This window comes from Cavia porcellus, unplaced genomic scaffold (assembly GCF_034190915.1).
Source record: "Cavia porcellus strain 051 isolate PalLab524CR breed Dunkin Hartley unplaced genomic scaffold, mCavPor4.1 scaffold_14, whole genome shotgun sequence".
Taxonomy (NCBI): Eukaryota; Metazoa; Chordata; class Mammalia; order Rodentia; family Caviidae; genus Cavia; species Cavia porcellus.
In genome coordinates, this window is record NW_026947497.1 from 37,119,930 (window position 1) to 37,139,037 (window position 19,108).

At 40.7% G+C, this 19,108-nt stretch overlaps 1 protein-coding gene across 10 annotated transcripts in view; it reads left to right on the forward strand.

Annotated features, from left to right (window-relative positions):
* The window catches only part of Znf827 (zinc finger protein 827), a 159,533-nt gene that overhangs the window by 14,598 nt on the left and 125,827 nt on the right, over positions 1 to 19,108 (forward strand). For all 10 annotated transcript variants that reach the window (XR_010051479.1, XM_013160263.3, XM_013160262.3 and 7 more), the window contains exon 2: positions 16,832 to 17,884. Coding sequence is in view for 9 of the 10 variants with exons in the window: in XM_013160263.3 (XP_013015717.1) it covers positions 16,832 to 17,884 (1,053 nt within the window). In the remaining variant the exon portion in view is untranslated. The remainder of the gene's footprint in view (positions 1 to 16,831; positions 17,885 to 19,108) is intronic.

Genomic DNA, 19,108 nt, shown 5'->3' on the forward strand with positions numbered 1-19,108 from the left:
TAGAAGACAATGAGATTCTTTTTATCTGCTGGCTAGACTCAAGTTTATTGCAGCAGGTTTGGGATACAGTAAATGAAGAAAATCTGGCTTCAATTAGATACGTAACAGTTTTTTCAGAGAACTGTGGATATTCTTTAAACTACACCAACACTCAAAAGGAGACTGCTCTTAAAGATTAGTTATAATCCTGAATCAAAACAGTCCAATGAACTTTTCATATTCTGTTACATTAAAATCTACTGGGCTGTCCTGTGCTTTGAATGAGTCATCGAGCAAATAATGTTAGCACTGAACATTTGCAAAATATTGGTTCCCTGAGTTATGTAGAACTACCAAATGTCAACATGTTTCATTATACAATATAAAAATATAATATCCAGAGGAATCTTATCTGGAAATCCCGTATAGTATTGGGAAGCTGTCAAGTTCATAGTGTAGAATACAAGTCTTCAAGAATTTTAATGGTTGCTTGAAAGCTTGAATCTTATCACTGGCTAAAAATACTGTCAGTTTTTCCTTGAAATATCAACTTTATTTCTTTCATTTTCGAGGACTAATATGCCAAAGACTCACATTTGACTGACCCTAATTTGTCAGTTTTTCTTCAGATTAAAAGTGATGTTCCATGAAAGTGGCTCATTCAGCTCCTAACCAAACAAGTCACTCATGTCCTCTTCCTTGCCTTAGCAGAAGTGCCTATGTATATATTTCATTATGTGTATGATCAAAAAGATGCTTAACTTACTCAAGGATTAATTTTCAGTAAAAGTAGTAAGATTTACTACATCAAAAATATTATTATTATTTTGTGATACTAGAGATTGAAACTTTGGCTTTTCTTCTGATATATATCTTCAGCATTAATGATGATTTTTTTTAAAAATTAGATCATCTTGCTCAGTTTTCAAGGTAGGAATCAAACTTGTGATCCTCTTGCTGCAGTCTCGTAGAACCCCAGGTTTACAGGTGTCTGCTGTCTCTCCTGGCATTCTTTAGTGAAACTGCCTCACTTTTCAATAATTTTGCTTTGCTTTTGGGTTTTTGTGTTAATTCTTTTTCCTATACGTAGCAGTGAAGAATATAAAGATTACTTGTATCGTTTACTGGTACTAGTTTGGTAGCAGTACAAATGTCAATGGAGTGAAAAAAGCAAATGATATTGACTGTTATTATAAAAATAATTTTAACCTAGAAGGGATCTGAAAAAGCCATAGAGAACTCTAAGAGTCCTTAGACCATATGTTGAGAACCACTAATCTAAAGTGTCTTCATAGAGGTAAATGAAAATGTCAGTCTTGGGTTGTGTCTTCTTCAGCTTTGCGAAGCTTCAGTGAATGCTAAAAGTCAGGAACAGCCCTACAAGAAAACAGCTTTGAGTTTCCTTGTTGTGTCTACACATTTGAGTGAAAATACACTTTTTACTCTGTATCTGTTAATTTAAAATAAAAATAATGCTTTAAATAAACTCACCAGTTAAATTACCTTTCTCCTATGTAAATACATATATAACACTGTTGGCCCTTGAAGGAGTGCCATGTTTATCCAGGGCTTCCTGGTTCTCCACTGAAGATGAACTCTACTATTTGCCATGAGTTCACCATGATTTACCTGGGAGGTCGTCCAGTTGTACGTAAGAAATGACTAAGGTTTTCATGCCTGTGTTCTCTTTTTGGGTTGCTGTCCTCACATTTGACTGACAGTAATTTAACCCACTTTCTCAGGAAAATGGGTGTGATCCAGAAGCCATCCTGTCAACCACCATTGAATTGATCACCAAATCTTGACTCTACTTTCAAAATAGCACCAAAATTTGTTGCACCCACCACTTATCACTGTTGTAGTTCATTCTCTTATTTTTTTCCCAGTGGAGATTTGACTAGTTCCCAACCCATACTTCTTTTGGGCCCCAGTCTCACTTTCTTTACCTCAGCTGAGCCCCTGTAATCCAGTCTTTACATGACATTACAATACACTTTCTAAAACACTCAAGTAATCCAGATAATTGTTATGTAAGATCTTTTAGGCATTTCCTAGAAAGATAAAGTTTAGACTTTTTAGACTTTAATGATGCTTCACCACAAGTTGTCTTTCCTCTGCCCTCCCGGATACATCTTATTTCACTCACACTGAGTGATCTGTTCTGCACACCATACACCCCTGTACCTTGGCATATTGTTCTCCCTGTTTCTGGAACGTCTTCAACCTGGGTGTCTGATTTGCATGATAATGTCCTATTTCACCTTCAACATTCAGATCTCTGAGCAGCTCTTCCTGTTTCTCTTCTTCATCTGTCCTTGTCTCACCTAGGGAGCAGAACTAAGCAAGCCCTCACCTGGCTCCCACAGGTCTGTTGTCCTAACCTATGCACGCTGTAATTGCTTGCTAGGTGTTTTACTGACTGTGCTTTTTAAGGACATATACTACTTTGTTTTTCGTTTTAGTGCATTCTCACACATAATAGTATTATGTAGTAGGTGGTCAATAAATATTGGTAAATACTAAAATGAAAGGAGGAGTTAAGAACCAGTCACAGAATCTAAGAAATAGGAGGTATTCCACAAACATGGTTGAATGAATTAATACACAGAGACATCAACAATGAGTCATAGAACCAAAGGATTTTAGAAGGCAAAACGGTTCTGGTGACCATATCCTACTGTCTTCCTGTTTCAGAAGTGAGAAAGTGATTTACTATTTGCATATCAGGGCTGGATAGGTGATGGATTGTGCCCTGGACATTCACATGAATGTGACCTGAGGATGCCTGGAGAAAGTCACATAGTTCAGTAGGAGACTTGGTCAGGAGAGCTGAGGCCATGGCTCACACTACAGGGGCTGCCACAGTTTAAACGCAAGAGGGAACATTTGTGGTTGGAAGTCTGTGGCACATTCCAGGCTGTGGCGTCTCCCTCGGCTATTGGCTGTGGTTCTCTTTCTGTCCTCAAGCTGTGCCAAAGCTGTAAGATTTTCCTGATGACTGGGCATATTCTGCATCTGGATTCCATGGTCATAACAACCAGAAGTTTCCTGTCTTCTTTGGTTGAGGTGACTATGATCTAGAGCTGGGGAGTGGTGTCCACAGCCCAGCGGTGAGCGCTGTTGTTTAAAACATAGCATACTCTCCTCTGAGATTGCGAGGTGCCTAGGAGGAAGGGAAAGACGAAACTACCGGGCAGGAAGTACCAATTCTGTGTCAGGTGCTTTACTTACCTCATTCTGCTCTACCTTTTCCACGTCTCCAGGAAATTGTAGGTATGAATATTGTGTTATGCAGATGAGAGCAGGGGTTTGTACAAGTCCAGTGGACCTAGTGTTTCACAACGTGGGATTTGAGTGGGGATGTCCAGATCTGGAATCTAGGCCTTTTCTGTTTTGCTACACTTTTTCATGCTCTGTAATAGTTTTTTTTCTTTTTTTTTTTTTTTATCGGTACCGGGGATCGAACTCACGACTGCCTGCTTGCAAGGCAGGCGCTTATGCCACTGAGCTAAATCCCCAGCCCCTGTAATATTTTTCTTATGCACAACTATTTTTGTGGCCTTATTTTATCAATTTAGTAAATTCTTGAAGTTGCATGTATTTTATTTACTTAAAAGAAACCTGTAGTTGTCTAATGTAATGTTATCTGTACTTTGCAGTTTACAACTTCTCCATCGCTGCAGGATCTTGTGGGTGGGAGAGGAGGCAGGAGTTTTTTTTACCCTGCTTCAGGGAAGAGGGGTCTGAGTAATGGGAGCATTGTTTCACGTCTGTTTCGTCACTGTAACCCTAACACCCTGTCTATGGCTTAGTGTTCGGTGGGGTCTCCAGTTTTTGTTAAATGAATGATACAGTTGGTAAGTTCCAAATTCAGAGTGGAACCAAGTCTGTGTGTCTCAACTGTTTTCTACGCCTAAAGCAATGCCCTGAGCAGAAAGGTGCAGGAATGAGCTTTAAACCAGTGAGGTACTGGGGAACCCCTCTCATCTGGCTATCTGGTCAGTTTCCACAAACCTACACAAGCACAGTGGTTCCTTTGACTAAGATCTTTCTTGGTTTTGCTCTTCTTCCTTTATAAACAGTGTATAATTCTTAAAATCGTTTCCAGTCTAGCTGACATGTCCCAGTCAAATGATTGGGAAACGATTGATGATTTGATAATAGATTCATGAGGATTCACTCTTTGAGAACATCTAACATTTTGTTTTTTAAAACTTTAGCAAAATGATCAAAGCAAGGGTATGCTTGTTAGGTGTATGCCAGGATCAGGGACGTAGTGAGGTTGTAGAATCATGGTCTATTCCAGAGGTCTCGGAGGGTGTCTTTTGCTTTGTTTTTTTTTTTTTTTTTTTTAACTTATAGTTTGTAAACCGCTTACCTTCTCTAACCCTTTATTTTACATGTGGAAAAAAGCACACAAAAGAGTTTAATAATTCACACAAGTGATTGGATTCAGAAGATGATGATGAATGTTGTTGTCATATATTGAAATTTTAGTACTGTTTTAAAGCCTCATTTTGCTTTTATTACCAAGAAAAAAAAAATACATGTTCTTTAGACCAGGGGCCAGCAAACTTTGATATGTTTTTATGCAGCCCCTGGACCTAACCTAAGAGTGGTGTTTGCATTTTTAAAGAGTTTTTTTAAAAAAAATAAGCAGTGGGAACAACAAACAAAAACAGAATATAGAACAGAGACAATCTGTGATTCACAGAGCCTGAAGTCAGATTTAGTACTGCTGATATTAATGTGGCAATACATAAGGGGGAGAGAGAGAGAGAGAGAGAGAGAGAGAGAGAGAGAGAGAATTTCCTCTAAGTAATTTCAAAACCTATAGGTTTAAAACTAAAGTCTGAGTTGAACATTTTTATTTCAAAACAGCCTTTCAAACTTGTGTGCCGCAAATGAACTTCTATAAATTCTTCAATACACTTTCACTCTCCTTTTCAAATGCCAGTTATTTGTGGAGGATAAGCTAGTTAACTAAATTTTTATAATACGTGGGAGATACAGCTGGAGAACTGCAGACAGTTCTAAGTTCTTTTAAGATGAAAAAGAAGTGATGTGCATAGTCACATACAAAATCAGGGTGCTTTTTGAGCTCCTGGGAGGTGAAGAACATAAGGAACTGATGCACACATGATGTGTGTGGTGGTTTTGGGCTTCTCTGTGCATGCCAGGGGGATTTGTTATTGCTGTTGTTGTTTAGGACATCTGCTTCTATGCCAAGCTTTATTCCAAGCAGTAGGGCATATTCCCCGGCCTTGACCTTTATTCGTTTCCAGAAGCACCTGAGCTTTGGCTTAGTTTGCCATAGAATGAGTGTCTCCTTTGAGGTATCACTCCTTATGACAGTGAACTTGGGAACAGTGCTGGAAGTAAGGTCTGACAAAGCCCTCTCAGTGAAAACCCAAGTAGTGTGCCTGAGAGATGCTCAAGAAGAAATCACTCCCAGTATCTTTAAAGAGAACGAAATGGATATGCCATTGGCCTCCAAGTTGCTAAGGGAATGTCCACTCATCTGCAAGATATCCTGACCTTTGGAATTACCTTAGTTTGTTGGTTGACTGCAGTTTTTCTTCATTTCCGTTCTTTTGTGGCCTTCTATCTTTGACTTATTATGTATATACCAGAGGATGGGATGGAAAGCTAAAGGAGAGAAAAATATAAATACATGTGATCAGTTGATAGTAGTCCTGGTGCTAAGTCTAGGAGAAGTAGAGATTAAAATTATTGACTTAAATCAATGCTTAAAGTCAGCTTTGCGCGTGGCTGTCTCTGTGATCAATTGTGTTTTGGGATCATAAGTTCTTGTGCTTGATCAGTGAAAATATTCTCCTGCACTCAGTGGCACCAGTATCCTATAGTAAATATGTGAGCTGGAGTGGGGAAAAACAGTTCCCCAACTCACAGCTTTGGTTTTATATGTATTTTAGCACTAGATACAAAACAATTTCATGTCTTCTTCCATGCGAAAACTCTTTATTCCTCATGGTTTTTTTTTTCTTTCTTTTTTTCTGAATATAAGTATGTTTTTAGTAAATAAAGAACTCACCGTGTGATGGTTTCCTTTGGCAGACAGAAGGATTATGACCATATGTTTTGTTACAAGCTGTATCATGCTGGTGCTGTTGGGATATTCCCCACCAAGAAATTTATTATTTTATGTGTAAACTAAGGTTTCAATAAGTAGCCATTTGTCTACCTATAAGTGCTGTTTTTAAGACTGTAACGGTGCATTACTATGGTATCAGGGCCCTTTTTTCTGGTTAAGTTCCTTTTTGATCTATTAGGGATTTTTGCGGTGATTTCAGTAGTTTGGTAATTTATCGCTTATCTTATAACAAGTATTGGTAATGTTAGGATGAAAACATTTATACAAAAGGAAATAAAAGTCAAGGAAGCAGATAATCGACCGATTTATCAGCCTTAGCAGACAATTTTTCTGATAATGACATGGTAGCCATGGTAAATTTACTTCCGATTGCTTGAGGGGACAGATTCTATATAGTTTTTGTAGCATGCAGGTGCATGAAAGGGTGAGGGAGCAAGTAATCGATCTGTGGACTAACCAGTACCATGTTGGTCTCCAGACTGGCCTTCCGGCAAGTGGATTCAAGCTAGATTTTGAAATAGCCCTTTGTCATTAATTTGCTACAACACGTTTAAGATAAATATTATATTAAAATATATTTAAATATACTGCAATATATGTATCTTTGAAGATTTAAGATGAAAATATACATATATTGTATACATAATGTATATACATGTTTGGCAGTTTCTAAGTAGTTTTACTTAATTGAAGACCTAATGTTCTTAAAAATCTTTTGTTTGAAAGAAATTTGGCTGCAATGTAGAGGTAGGTAAAAATAACCTGTTAGTTATAGCCGTCCTGGCCTCTGGATTAACAGTGATCGGCAGTTGGACAGTCATTGTGCAGACAATGCCCAGCTTATGCAAGACTACATTGCTGCCAAAGGATACTGTTTAGAATCCAGAGGTTAAAAAAATTACAGAAAGGCATCAGGACTTCATCCAAACTTAGGCATATTGGTTTTCTGGGGCTGACAATACAAAGTCACAGACTAGTGCCTAAAGAGTGGACAGTTTTTGGGTCACAATTCTGGACATCCAAAATCAGGGTGCTCTGTCTGCAGGCTCTGAGGGAAGGACTGGTGTCAGACTCCTCACTTTGGTTCTGGTAGCTCTTCAACTTAGGGCAGAGAAACTCCAGCTTTCCTGTAGTGTTTGCCTAGTGTAATCTGAATTTTTCTTCTTTATAAGCTTACCAGTCCCCTTTCTATAAGCCCACCTGTCATGCTGGGTTAGGGACCTGCCCCAGTGACTTGTCTTAACCTGCCCATCTGTGAAGCCCTACTTCCAAATAAGGTCATAGTCGTATATATTGGGGATTAGATTTTGAACATCTTTTGGGTGAACACAGTTCAACCCATGAGACAGTTTGCACACAGTTTTGATGAATCCAGTGGCTGTTATCACAGTTTATCAAAGACATAGCCATAAATGGCCTCTGCTTGGGGCATAATAACAAAGATATTTAAAAGAACTGTTAAGATAAGGATAGTAACATACACAATGCTTGGAACCATTTACTATGGAGACGATTTCTGATAAGTCTTAGTAGCTCCTGAGACACATTTTTATGACAAATAGTATCAGTGTATTATGTTTCTGTGTTTATACATTCTAAAATGCCATCCAAATAAGATTTTAGACATGTTGAATCCTTGAAGATGCTCTTATTACCCAAAAGTTTTATTTACTTTTTTGTCAGGCTGCTTATAGTCTGAAGATTTGGGTTTCGACCTGGCTCTGTCACTCAATAAGTGTGCATATTGTGTGAACTATTAATTTCTTTGGAAACTGTTTCCTGTGAAATTTGCTGACAAATATGAAAATATTTAACATAGCATGAGGCATATTTTTAGTGCTCTATGCCCGACTGTTTATTTATTCAACAAATGTTTATTGGGAGCCTGCTATGTGCCAGGACTTGTTCTGGAATTCATTGATTCTCTTGAAAATGAGTAAAAGGCACCATGACACTAGCATGGACCATTAGGTTGGGACATATGAGCTCCAGTCCTGTCTTTGTTGATCTTGGGCAAATCACTGACCCTCTCCAGCATTCTGTCTACAGAATAACTATTGGGACTGGAACTCCAAAATAATTCATATCACAAAATTCAAATTCAAAAATAAGAATTTAATATCCTACAGATCTACTGAACAATCTTGGCAAGGTTCTTTCTCTTTTGTGCTTTAGCTTTGGTCTCTGAAAGTGGTGGTCACAGCGCTAGTGCTGCCTGCCTTGTGGTTGGTAATGCCCGCAACAAAGATAGTCACCCTCTGCTGAGCTCTTGGCACTGTGCTGACTGTTTTCATATGTTCTCATTTCTCCAAAGCAGGTGGGTGTCCTGAGAAACATGTTGCATCATTCTGGAGAATTTATATTCCTTGATTGTTTGTAGGAAAACACCCCAGTATGATTAAGTAGACAGGCACCTTTATGCATAAAGTAGAATGTAGAAACCATTTGAAACATTAAGTTAAGCCTCCAAGAACTTTGTAGCTGCCTGGATAAGTTTCAGCTTCAGTCCCAGTATTAGAGTGCTGCTTTCTCTTCTTGGCCATTAAGGAAACTTTGGTGGGAAGATTTGCAAAATAGCCTCTTCCCAATGCTACCATTGACTCACATGAGTAAAACAGTATTAATGTTTGTAATTATAAAAATAGTTTTCAGTCCTGTCCCTAGTAAGTGCTACCTTTCTGATGGTCTGTTCTTTTTAGTCATGCATTTGTCAAAAAATAATTTGGTGCCTGCTTTATATTCAGTACTAACTTAAGTGGCAAGACCTCAGTAAGAAACAGCACAGAGACTTCCTTAACAATGATGGAGAGAAGACAGGCAGTAAAGAAGTTAACCATGAAGCTATCTGGGGAGAAAAAATATTTTAAGTAAAGGAAAAGCACTTGCAAAGGCCCTGAGGCAAGAGTTTGGTTCATAGCAAAGGAGACTGGTAGGAGCTGAGTTCAAGGGTAAGCAGATGATGTAGAGCCTTGAGGTCAAGGTCAGGGTTTGGATTTTACTCTGAGAAACATGAGCTGTCACTGTGGAGGCTTCGGGGCCCAGAGTCATGGCCTCTGAAGTAATATTTTTGAAAGCTTACTCTGGCTATTTGTTGAGAATAGTAGGGCAGGATCGTGAGGGTAGCAGACCAATTGGAAGGTGACTGTTGCAGTCTAAGCCAGGGATGGTCTGAATGCATACCAGGGTGCTAAGGGTGGAAACAGAAAAGTGGAAGCTTTGCAATGTGTATCAAAGATAGAGCCCAGGAATCTGTAAATGTATTACAGGTGGGGTCTGAGTGCAGAGGCAAGGTGGCTTTGGGGCTTTGGTCTAGGCCATTGACAGGATATAGGAGTTGTCATTTGCATGGAGATGGCTATCTTGATGGAGAAACAAGGCAGATTCCTTGGTCACTAGAAAGACCTGGCTGGGTATTTTATATGAGAATGACCATTGAACCTGGCTTAGATACACTGGGAATTCACTTTGAAGGTAAAGAAAAATGTGTTCATTTTATCTTAAAAAAAAAAAAAACTCTCATGAACAATTAAAATAATGTTAGGTGTAAAACCTGACCCAAAAGCCACCCCTGCTATCCCAGTGTGAGGCCTTTTCTCCCTGTCATTTCCCCATGCCCTTGCACCACCTTTGCCCCAGCTGGACTGATAACAGGAATCTGGTTGTGTTCCCCACCCTGGCAGTTTTAAATAACTAGCAGTTTTTAAATTTTCCTTTCGGCCAACCTGACAGGGCTTGTTGTAAGCTGTGAGTCTTTGTCGGACAGACAGTGGACTTGGAGCCTGGAAGACCCTGGAGGTCTGTTTGTTTCACAAGGCAGACCCGGTGTGGGAGATGTGTTCTCTGGCTACAAAGGAATGATTTGAAAATTGGCAGATGAAACCAGCCCAAATGTGGGTGTGTTTCTTTTGCTTAATATCTAAAATTGGTTTAGCACGACCCGCTATGTGGCAGAAGAAACCTTTATTAAACATTATAGAGGTCACTGCTTTTGTCTTCCTGATACCTCTTCCCTCTCCTTTATTCTGTGACCCACATTGAGCCCACGGTAGAACCCGCCCTCTGGCTCCTGTGATAGGCCCAGGGAAGGGACCCTGACCTCCAGCAGGCCAATCACAGGGGAAAAGACCTTTCTCCAGTGGAAAGTCAGGGAGCATGAAAACCCAAAACCGGTTGCAGCCAGGTTTTCAGTCTCCTGGGAAAAGTGGCCCGAGGAGAAAAAACTAGAGGCAAATGAAAGAGCCCTGATATGCTTTTGACATCCTATCTGATTCTAGCTCCATTGTGCCCCTTTCATTGTTTGATACAGGAACTGAGAAAATTCCCCCTACTTCCTGCAGTCCTGCTGGTTGGCTGTCATTTACACCACACCAGTCCCAGTACACCTACAATGAGCAGGGCACAGTGTGGGAACACTACCCCGTCCCTGCCTCGAGGTCTTTATCATCTAGTAGTTTAATGGCAGAACCAGTATGGTAATAAACCTGGGAAAAGCTGCCTTCAACAGATCAACACATTTTAAAACGCGGAATTAAGAATCTAAAATTTTTCCCACTGGATTAATTTGTCTAACATATACCCTCTGAATATTAGGATCTTTCTTTTTTTTATCATAGGCAGAGGAGCAAGCCTGCTTATCAATGATGCTCCAGTGACTTCCGTTAAAATTGTCTGCATCTTTCAAGATCCGTTCCCACTGCCACCTGTGATTATAGAATTAATCATTCTCTTTTGTGCTCACACAACCTTTGCTCTGTTCCTTAGTGGTGGCACCAGCCATTCTGACTTGAATGTTTGAACAGCCCTGTCTCCCTGAGAGTCATAAACTGTCAGGCCAGAAATGTCTGGGTCTCCCTGTTGCTAAGGACATTTCCCTGAACATAAGTACTCAGTAGTGTTGAGTTAAATAATTATTAGCATTTGCTTTACCAACAACTTTTGTGTACTGCTTCTTAAGCCTCACAAATCACTTTTATACAAAGTTGCATGTAAAAGCTGGTGGCATGATTCTCAGCAGGTATTACAGATAGGCTTAAAACTGATAGAAATTTGTGACCTAGAAAGATAGTTATAGATATTTAGGTATAGTTGTATATTAGAGATAAAGGGAAAATTTGAGAGAATTTTAGATGAAAATGAACCGGAGACCTGTTGGTAGATACCTATGGGGATGTTGGAGATGTTGAATGTTGACTGTAAAATGAGTCTTTGAACCCTGTTCTCTTTTAAACCTACTGGTTAAAATCACTGGTGGGGATGGTGTGTGGGTAGACTTAGAGATGAGACTTTTAGGTTTTCATCTATACTTGCTCAACCTGAGCTAAAAAACATGAAAATTGATGTGTCAGATATATATATATATATATATATATTTTTTTTTTTTTTTTTTTTTCTTGGTTCCTAATCATTCTGAATGAGTTGAATGTTTTGAGTGGAATGTTGGTCCCATTCAGGGCATCTGATTAACACTGTCCAAACTAGAAGGAAGTGAATTGAACAGGCATTCCCTTCTGACAACCCAACAAGAGTTGTGAATATCTGGTTACCTTGTTGCTGTTTGAGGACTGAATTATAAATAAATGTGTGAGGTAGTGAAATTTTGTTTTGTTTTCCCTAAAGGAGAAATATGCAAACTGTGAAAACAAAAATCTATTTGGCACATTTTCATTCTGTAATTTCATCTTTTTTTTTTTTACCCTTCATCCTTTATGTTTCTGATTTTTCAAGGGAAAACACAGGCACACAAAGAAATCATCCTGTAAAACTGAAAAAAAGCAGTGTAAACCTGACAGTTGGAGACAGAGGTTTTGTAAGATTAGCAGTAGATATAGCTTCTTATTCTGGAGGTTAAAAATAATGTATTTACTAAAAGTTGTTTACATTGGCCATTTAGAAGCTTCCCTGCGATGTCTTAGTTAAGAAAACTGTGAAATCCACAGGAGGCGTTTCCAGGACCTTGCACTGCTCTGTGATTTCCTACTATGATGATTTTGTGCTGGCTGACAGACAGGAAAATGGAGGTGTCTTGTAGTTAGGGCTTCTCAGATTGGGAAGAGGAGAAGCAAAAGTCCAGGTTTGCCTGTCCTAAAGTTTGTGGTGTCCCTTGGGTCCATTCTCTAGATTTCAGGAGCGCCTTGGGTACGCATCCCTAGGAGAGGAGTTTTTCTCCTGATGTAGCAGGAGAGGCCCTGGGAGGGAAAAGAGCTCACTGTTGTTCAGCCAGGGCAGCCTTTGAGATCCCACCTGGATGACACTGAACATGAAAATACAGAGGATGCCAGTAGACAAAATAAATTAGGTAGTAAAACCAAGACAAAATTTGTGGGAAAAAAATCCTTGCAGCTTTTATGAACCAAAATCATGTTTGTTTGAGCCTCTCGTGATTTTCCCGTCACCTCTTCACAGCCTCAGTTATCTTCCATTCCTTTCTCTATAAGCTTCCCACACCTTTTATTTGACCTCCAATAATGCTAGAATAATTTTAGATATGTTTCCCCTCAAATTTCTGGTCTTTTGAGGCCATGTGTTAAAATTCTTTGGTAATTTATTACTTGAATAGCTTCAATTTCCGAAGCAGTATCTTCAGAAAAGTGATTAATAGAGCATTAATGAGTTTTTAAAATATTCATTTTGTATTTGAGTTTTCTGGTAATCCAGAGGAATGTGTATCTCATGAGTATGACTGCAAAGAATGGAGGAATGGATGCTTGAGACATATGCAGGTATTTTAGGGGACATAAACTGTCGTGTTTTGCAATATTGAGGACTGAACCTAGCCCTACATGCATGCTGGCAAGAGCGCCACCACTGAGTGACAACCCCAGCCCTGTTAAAATTTTTATTCCAATACATAGCCTTGCTCAGTGTGTCCAGGCTTGGATTTGCCTCAGCTTCCCAAGTAGCTGGGATTACAGGGGTGTGCCACCCCGCCCTGCCCACCCATTCTGTCTGTTTTGTGTTTGTGTTTTGGTAAGGTTGTCAGAGCTGTGGTAATGTGGCCTTTAGCTGTTTGTATCATGCAGGAATGTCTCCATCACTGGATTAGAGTCTGAATCAACTTCTTTAGCTTTTGGCACACTCACCTGCTTCAGCACTTTGGGAACAGTCCTGGTCCCTGAGGGTATGCAGGGGATTTTAGGAAATTTAACTTTGCCTTTGAGTCATTAGAAAGTTGAACCAACTTCTGACTACTTAAATAAAGAAGAGGCAGAAAGGGAATAGAGAGATTATGGGGTATGGGATTAATAAGGCGTTGTCTTTTAACGATTTGTCTAAAGATAAAGGAGTGAAACTGTCCTTATCCAGGAGAATCACTTGCTGATTTCTGATTTAAAAGGATAGAAGCTGAGCTGGAGATGGGAGGGAAGGACTGCTGCCCAGGGCTCTCTGGAAGTGGCCGTGGTGGAGGGGGTCGGGGTGGCTCTCTCAGTAGGGTAAGGTTTGCTTCACCAGTTTGTAGAGAAACTCCTAGCCAGGGAGATTTTGGGTTCCTGGTTCTGGCATCAGCACTGGGTGGCTTTGTGGCTTTGATTTAACCAGTAACCTTTACCACATTTAATAGTCTCAGTACAATGGCATGATCCGACATGTGTTTGTAGTTATTTTTTATGGTTTATTAGTTGACCTTTCCTGGATTGGTTCAGGACCAATTCTGACTGTCTAGAACTACTATAGGGTGACAGAAATTTAATCTAAAACTGCTTCATTTTGAATCATGCATTTTCCCATCCATTCATTTAATGGAAATAAAGAGCAAAGAAGAGATACTAAACAAATTCTTATGGTAGTGATTGTTGGATCTTTTACTTTTCTTACTATTTGTAGAACTCCCATTCAATTCTCTTGAAGGATGAGATATTTAATCTGAAATCAAGAAAGGTGGTTTGCTAAAGAAACATAAAATTAGCCCTATTGTTGAAATTGATGTTGACTGAGTGGTCTTAGCGAAAAAAGCATACCCTGCAAAGCCACTGGGGAGATGTGGACTTCAGGGTCAGTGCTGATTTCAGGAGGGTTGAAAAATGTTGAAATCAAGTGAGTAGAGGAAAATGTGGCAAATTGTGAGGAACTAGACTGTTTTTAACGGAGAAAATTCAATTTTACCTGCTTTTTTCCAGCAAATTCCATTTGATATTTTATGTTTTCCTGATAACTTAATAAAGAATCTCAGAAAGGAGTTGCAAAACTTTAGCTTAGTGAAAGAGAATTTGTCATTTGTGACATTTCTTCTCTAAATAGCACGGGAAGATCAATGTATTAGCTCGTAGTTCATGCATTACTAGTTCTAGTGATTTCTATTCTCAGAAGAAACAGATTTGTTATGTTGGTTATGTGGCAAAACAGCACAATGAGAAATTTGGCTCAACTTCTTAACATTTATTGAACTCTGCTAGAGACCAGGCAGTGTGCTAAGCATAGTGTAGAATATGGAGAAAAGTCCCTGCCCTCAGGGAGTTCCATTTTAAAGGAGAAGCCATTAATAGATATTTTTCCAGGGTAAAGAATCAACAGAAACAAAACATGAGAATGTTTGTGGTGAATTCAAAATGTGCACACCATGTGGTCACTTCTCACTACCTGTAGTCACCTGGGCTGAGTCTCTACCATCCTTCCTCTGGATTCCAGCCTTCTAGGTGGTCTCCCTGCTCCACCTTTGTACCTGCCCGGCTGGCGGTTTCCCACACTATGACAGCTTATGTCTCAGGGTATCACTCCTTTGTCCAACCCTCTTTGATGGTTCCCTGTTTTTGCAAATGCAGAAAGCCTGTCAGTAGTTCGTAATGCCTTACTGGTGTGCACCACAGTATACACCTACACACCCACCACTCTCACCCTCTAACCTCCGCTTCCTCACACCATCGTACACACACGGACTTCCATCAACACATCGGGACCTTCACATTGACTCTCCCTCTCCACGGAGCGTAGCTCCTTACTTCTTTCAAATCTTATTTAAATGTCATCACCTCAGTGAAGTCCCTCCCTGACCATAATATGTAAAATTGCAACTTGCCTCTTGCCCATTGGCTCCAGCCTTTCTGGTCCTGCTCTCCAGTTTTTCCTTAACATTTAATGATAAGTACTATACGATCTGCTTTATGACTTACTAATTTAGCTTAACATCTGTCTTAGTCTCCTGAAATATAAACCCCAAGAAGGCAGGATCTTTATTGTTTTGTTCTATGCTCTTCAATCTGGAGTCTTGAACAATCTAGGCAATCTAGACACTGATGGTGAAACTTTTAGAGAGGAGAGCTAAATGCAACTCAGAACCCACTTATTTATGGCAAAGGGTCAACAGTGCAATTAAACCTGAGTAGTGAAATTTAACTTAGAAAAAACAACTCATACATTAGTAACTTTTGTCATAAAAGAAAAACAAATAACACACATGCTGGCGGTTTGCCCCCACTGACCTAGAACAATGCCTGGCATGCAGTGTGTAAAGATTCCATATTTATTGAGTGGATGAGTGGGAAGGAGAGATTAATTGTGACTAAGAGTTCTAGGAAGAATAATTCTTCTTTTTTTCTTTTTGAGTAACAGTAGGAATTGAATCCAGGGCCTTGGCACTGAGCCACATCCTAGGCTCCTCTACCCCTCTGTTTTAGTTTGGAAATGGTGTTTTATTAAGTTCCTGGATGAGCTCAAACCTGTGATTCTTCTGCCTCACCCTCTCAGACTGCTGGGATTACACGTGTGCCACCATGCCCAGCCATCCAGAGAGGATTGTAAGAAAGAAACCTAGCCATTCCATGTTTGGTGTGGAACCATAAGTAGATCTGGACAGCTTTTCCAGGGAAAAACATTTCAGGAGCACCAGGAGAATAGCTATAGAGGGCAGAGTCACAAGTGCTCACAGAGGGCACGGAGTCCCACCTGACTGGTGCATGGGGACGTGGAAGTGGGTAGACCAATAAATTCCTGAAGAGAAAATAACTTGAGAGGTCTCTTAGTGAAGTGAAAGACACACATTCCTAATCAGTGCCTGTCAGAACATGGTGAGTGCCCTAGTGACTGAAATTGAAGACTCAGACAAGTAGACACGGGACACATTGTCATGGCAAGGATTGGTAATGCACATACTGTGGCTGCTGAGATCTGATTTCTGTGTAGTACTTAACAGTTTTCAAAATATGTCACATACTTCTTAGCAATTAAGCCTCCTAATAACTTGTAAAGTGAGTTAGGCAGGTATTGTTTACATATTTCAATAAACATTTTAAAAATTAATTGCCTCATGTTGGAGGAGATGGAGTCTCACACCAGATAAGTAACCATCCTGAGATCATGGAGTTAGAAAGTGCGTCTTATGGCTTGTGTTCTCCCATTCTGTCAGACTGTTCTCTATTCCAGACACTATCCTAAAGATGCTGTATTGTGCTTGCTTTTTTTTTTTTTTGCAAGGTTCAAGTTTCTTTCTATTTCTGTCACTCATTGAAAACAGCAACTTTTTTTCTTCCAGTCACTTCTTTAGCAGGTCCCTTTTTTACTCTTGTCCCTTTTCCAATTCAACTTGTCCTGAGTAATTATTGGGAAGATTAGTATGTGAGGTATGTGGGTACTGCTTGATAGCCTGTTTACCTGTCTTTTCCTTGCCTAACATTCTGTTCGGCTGTTGCTGTGTTTCATCTGGTTCTTGGGTGGAAGGGAAGAGTTGTTACCGACTCCATTTGAATGTCTGACGACTAACTTAATTGTGCACTTTGGAAGTAAACCTGGTCTTCTTAATTCCCCCAGATGTTAGTAGGCAGGAAGAGGCGGAGGCAGAGCTCAGTGAAGGGGAACACTGGTATGGAAACTCTTCTGAGACTCCGTCGGAAGCATCCTATGGAGAGGTCCAGGAGAACTATAAACTATCTCTGGAGGACCGGATCCAGGAGCAGTCCACTTCCCCGGACACCTCCTTGGGAAGCGCGACTCCCAGCAGCCACACCCTGGAGCTGGTGGCCCTGGATGGTGACGTTCTGCGAGACCCTCTGCAGTGTCAAGATCACCTTTCCCCGGGAGTGTCTTCTTTGTGCGAAGATGACCCACCAGGTTCCAACAAACCCCTGAGCAGCAACTTGAGGCGGCTGCTGGAGGCCGGTTCCCTTAAACTTGATGCCACAGCCACGGCCAATGGCCGAGTGGAGTCCCCTGTGAACGCTGGCTCCAATCTGTCCTTCTCCCCACCTTCCCACCACGCCCAGCAGCTCAGTGTTCTGGCCCGCAAGTTGGCCGAGAAGCAGGAACAGAGTGACCAATACACTCCAAGTAGCCGTTTTATATGGAATCAAGGTAAGTGGCTGCCGAACTCCACCACCACCTGCGGCCTGTCCCCGGATTCCGCCATCCTCAAACTGAAAGCTGCAGCCAACGCCGTCCTGCAGGACAAATCGCTCACCCGGACGGAGGAGACCATGCGATTTGAGTCCTTTTCCTCCCCCTTTAGCTCCCAGTCTGCCAGCTCCACCCTGGCAGCTCTGTCTAAGAAAGTCAGTGAGAGAAGCCTGACTCCTGGCCAGGAGCACCCCCCTCCTGCCAGCTCCTTCCTGTCGCTGGCTTCCATGACCTCCTCGGCCGCCCTTCTGAAGGAGGTGGCAGCGAGGGCCGCCGGCAACCTCTTGGCCGAGAAGTCATCGCTGCTGCCCGAGGACCCCCTGCCACCACCGCCTTCAGAGAAGAAGCCAGAAAAAGTAACCCCACCTCCTCCACCACCACCCCCACCTCCTCCACCGCCACCACCGCAGTCCTTGGAATTATTGTTACTCCCAGTCCCCAAAGGAAGAGTCTCCAAACCCTCCAATTCAGGTATGGTGTCCTTTCTTTCAGTCGCTGGGTGGGGATTTCAGCCTGGGATCTGCCATGCCTTATTCATTGCCTATTTCGGTCGAGTTCCCCATCTGAGTCCAGGCAGGAATAAAAAAGCAAAAGCACAACAAAATACTTTAAGTAAGCAGCGTAGTAGTCTTTCATGTGTGTGTTGCACAAAGACTTCACAAATAGCTTCATTTTTGAAAGGTAATGAATAATCTTAGAGACATACCGTACTCCCTCCCTTTCATTCGGATTTTTTTTTCCCTACCAAGTTCAGACTAGGTCTATGCCAGATATATTTAATGGGAGAAGATCAAAGCATCTTTGCCACAGAGTTCAGGGCATCACTGAACATAGAGGGGGAAAAAAACACTGCTTTTGAAATAGTGGACAAGGAAGAGTCCTGCTGCCTCGATCACAAATGGACTTTTGTATAATCAGTAACTACTCTGCCCTAATTTATCACAGTATGTACTTTTATGTTAGCATCTTTATGACTTTTTTTGTGGAATTTAAACCTTTTACTTATCCTATTCTTCTATAATTCCTTGTCATGCAAGAATTGTAAAGAAATATTGTCAATCAAACGTAAGCTGGGCATCTAGATTCTGAAGGGAAGGTGCGTGTAGAAAATTTGAACTATGTGTTTTCTGGGGTGGAGATGGTCTTTCTGAAGAAGTCACTGTCACATACATAGAGCACACTGTGTTGTCACATTCCTAGAACATTTTAGCTTGGTATAGTATTCACTGTTAAGGGAAAGATTTAGTCACTTGAGTACTCATAATGGAAATTTCATCATCATCATCATCTGTGCACTGGTCTGGTTTGGTTTTAAAATTGCATGCATGGTAAGTCTGTGCTGCTGGGGATATAGGTATGGGATTTCAGTAGTCTCTGCCAAGCCAGAACAGGAAGTACTCTTCATTGATATAAACACCGCCGATTCTGTAAGACTAGCCAACTTTCAATTATTTGCCAAAACGTGGCTGAAGAGTACTTGGAATGGCATACACTTGACTGAATGATCACAGCTAAGATTAATTTGATATATTTATGACAAATTTCTATTTAAATAGCTGAATGGGCTATGTATCCTAATTATAATCGCTTTGAAGCTTATGTAAAAAGCAGACCAGAGCTAGGAAAATGGGTATCTGAGGTTTGAATGACTCTAGCAAACTGTTCACTCTTGAGTTTCTCAAGTGTCAATAAAAT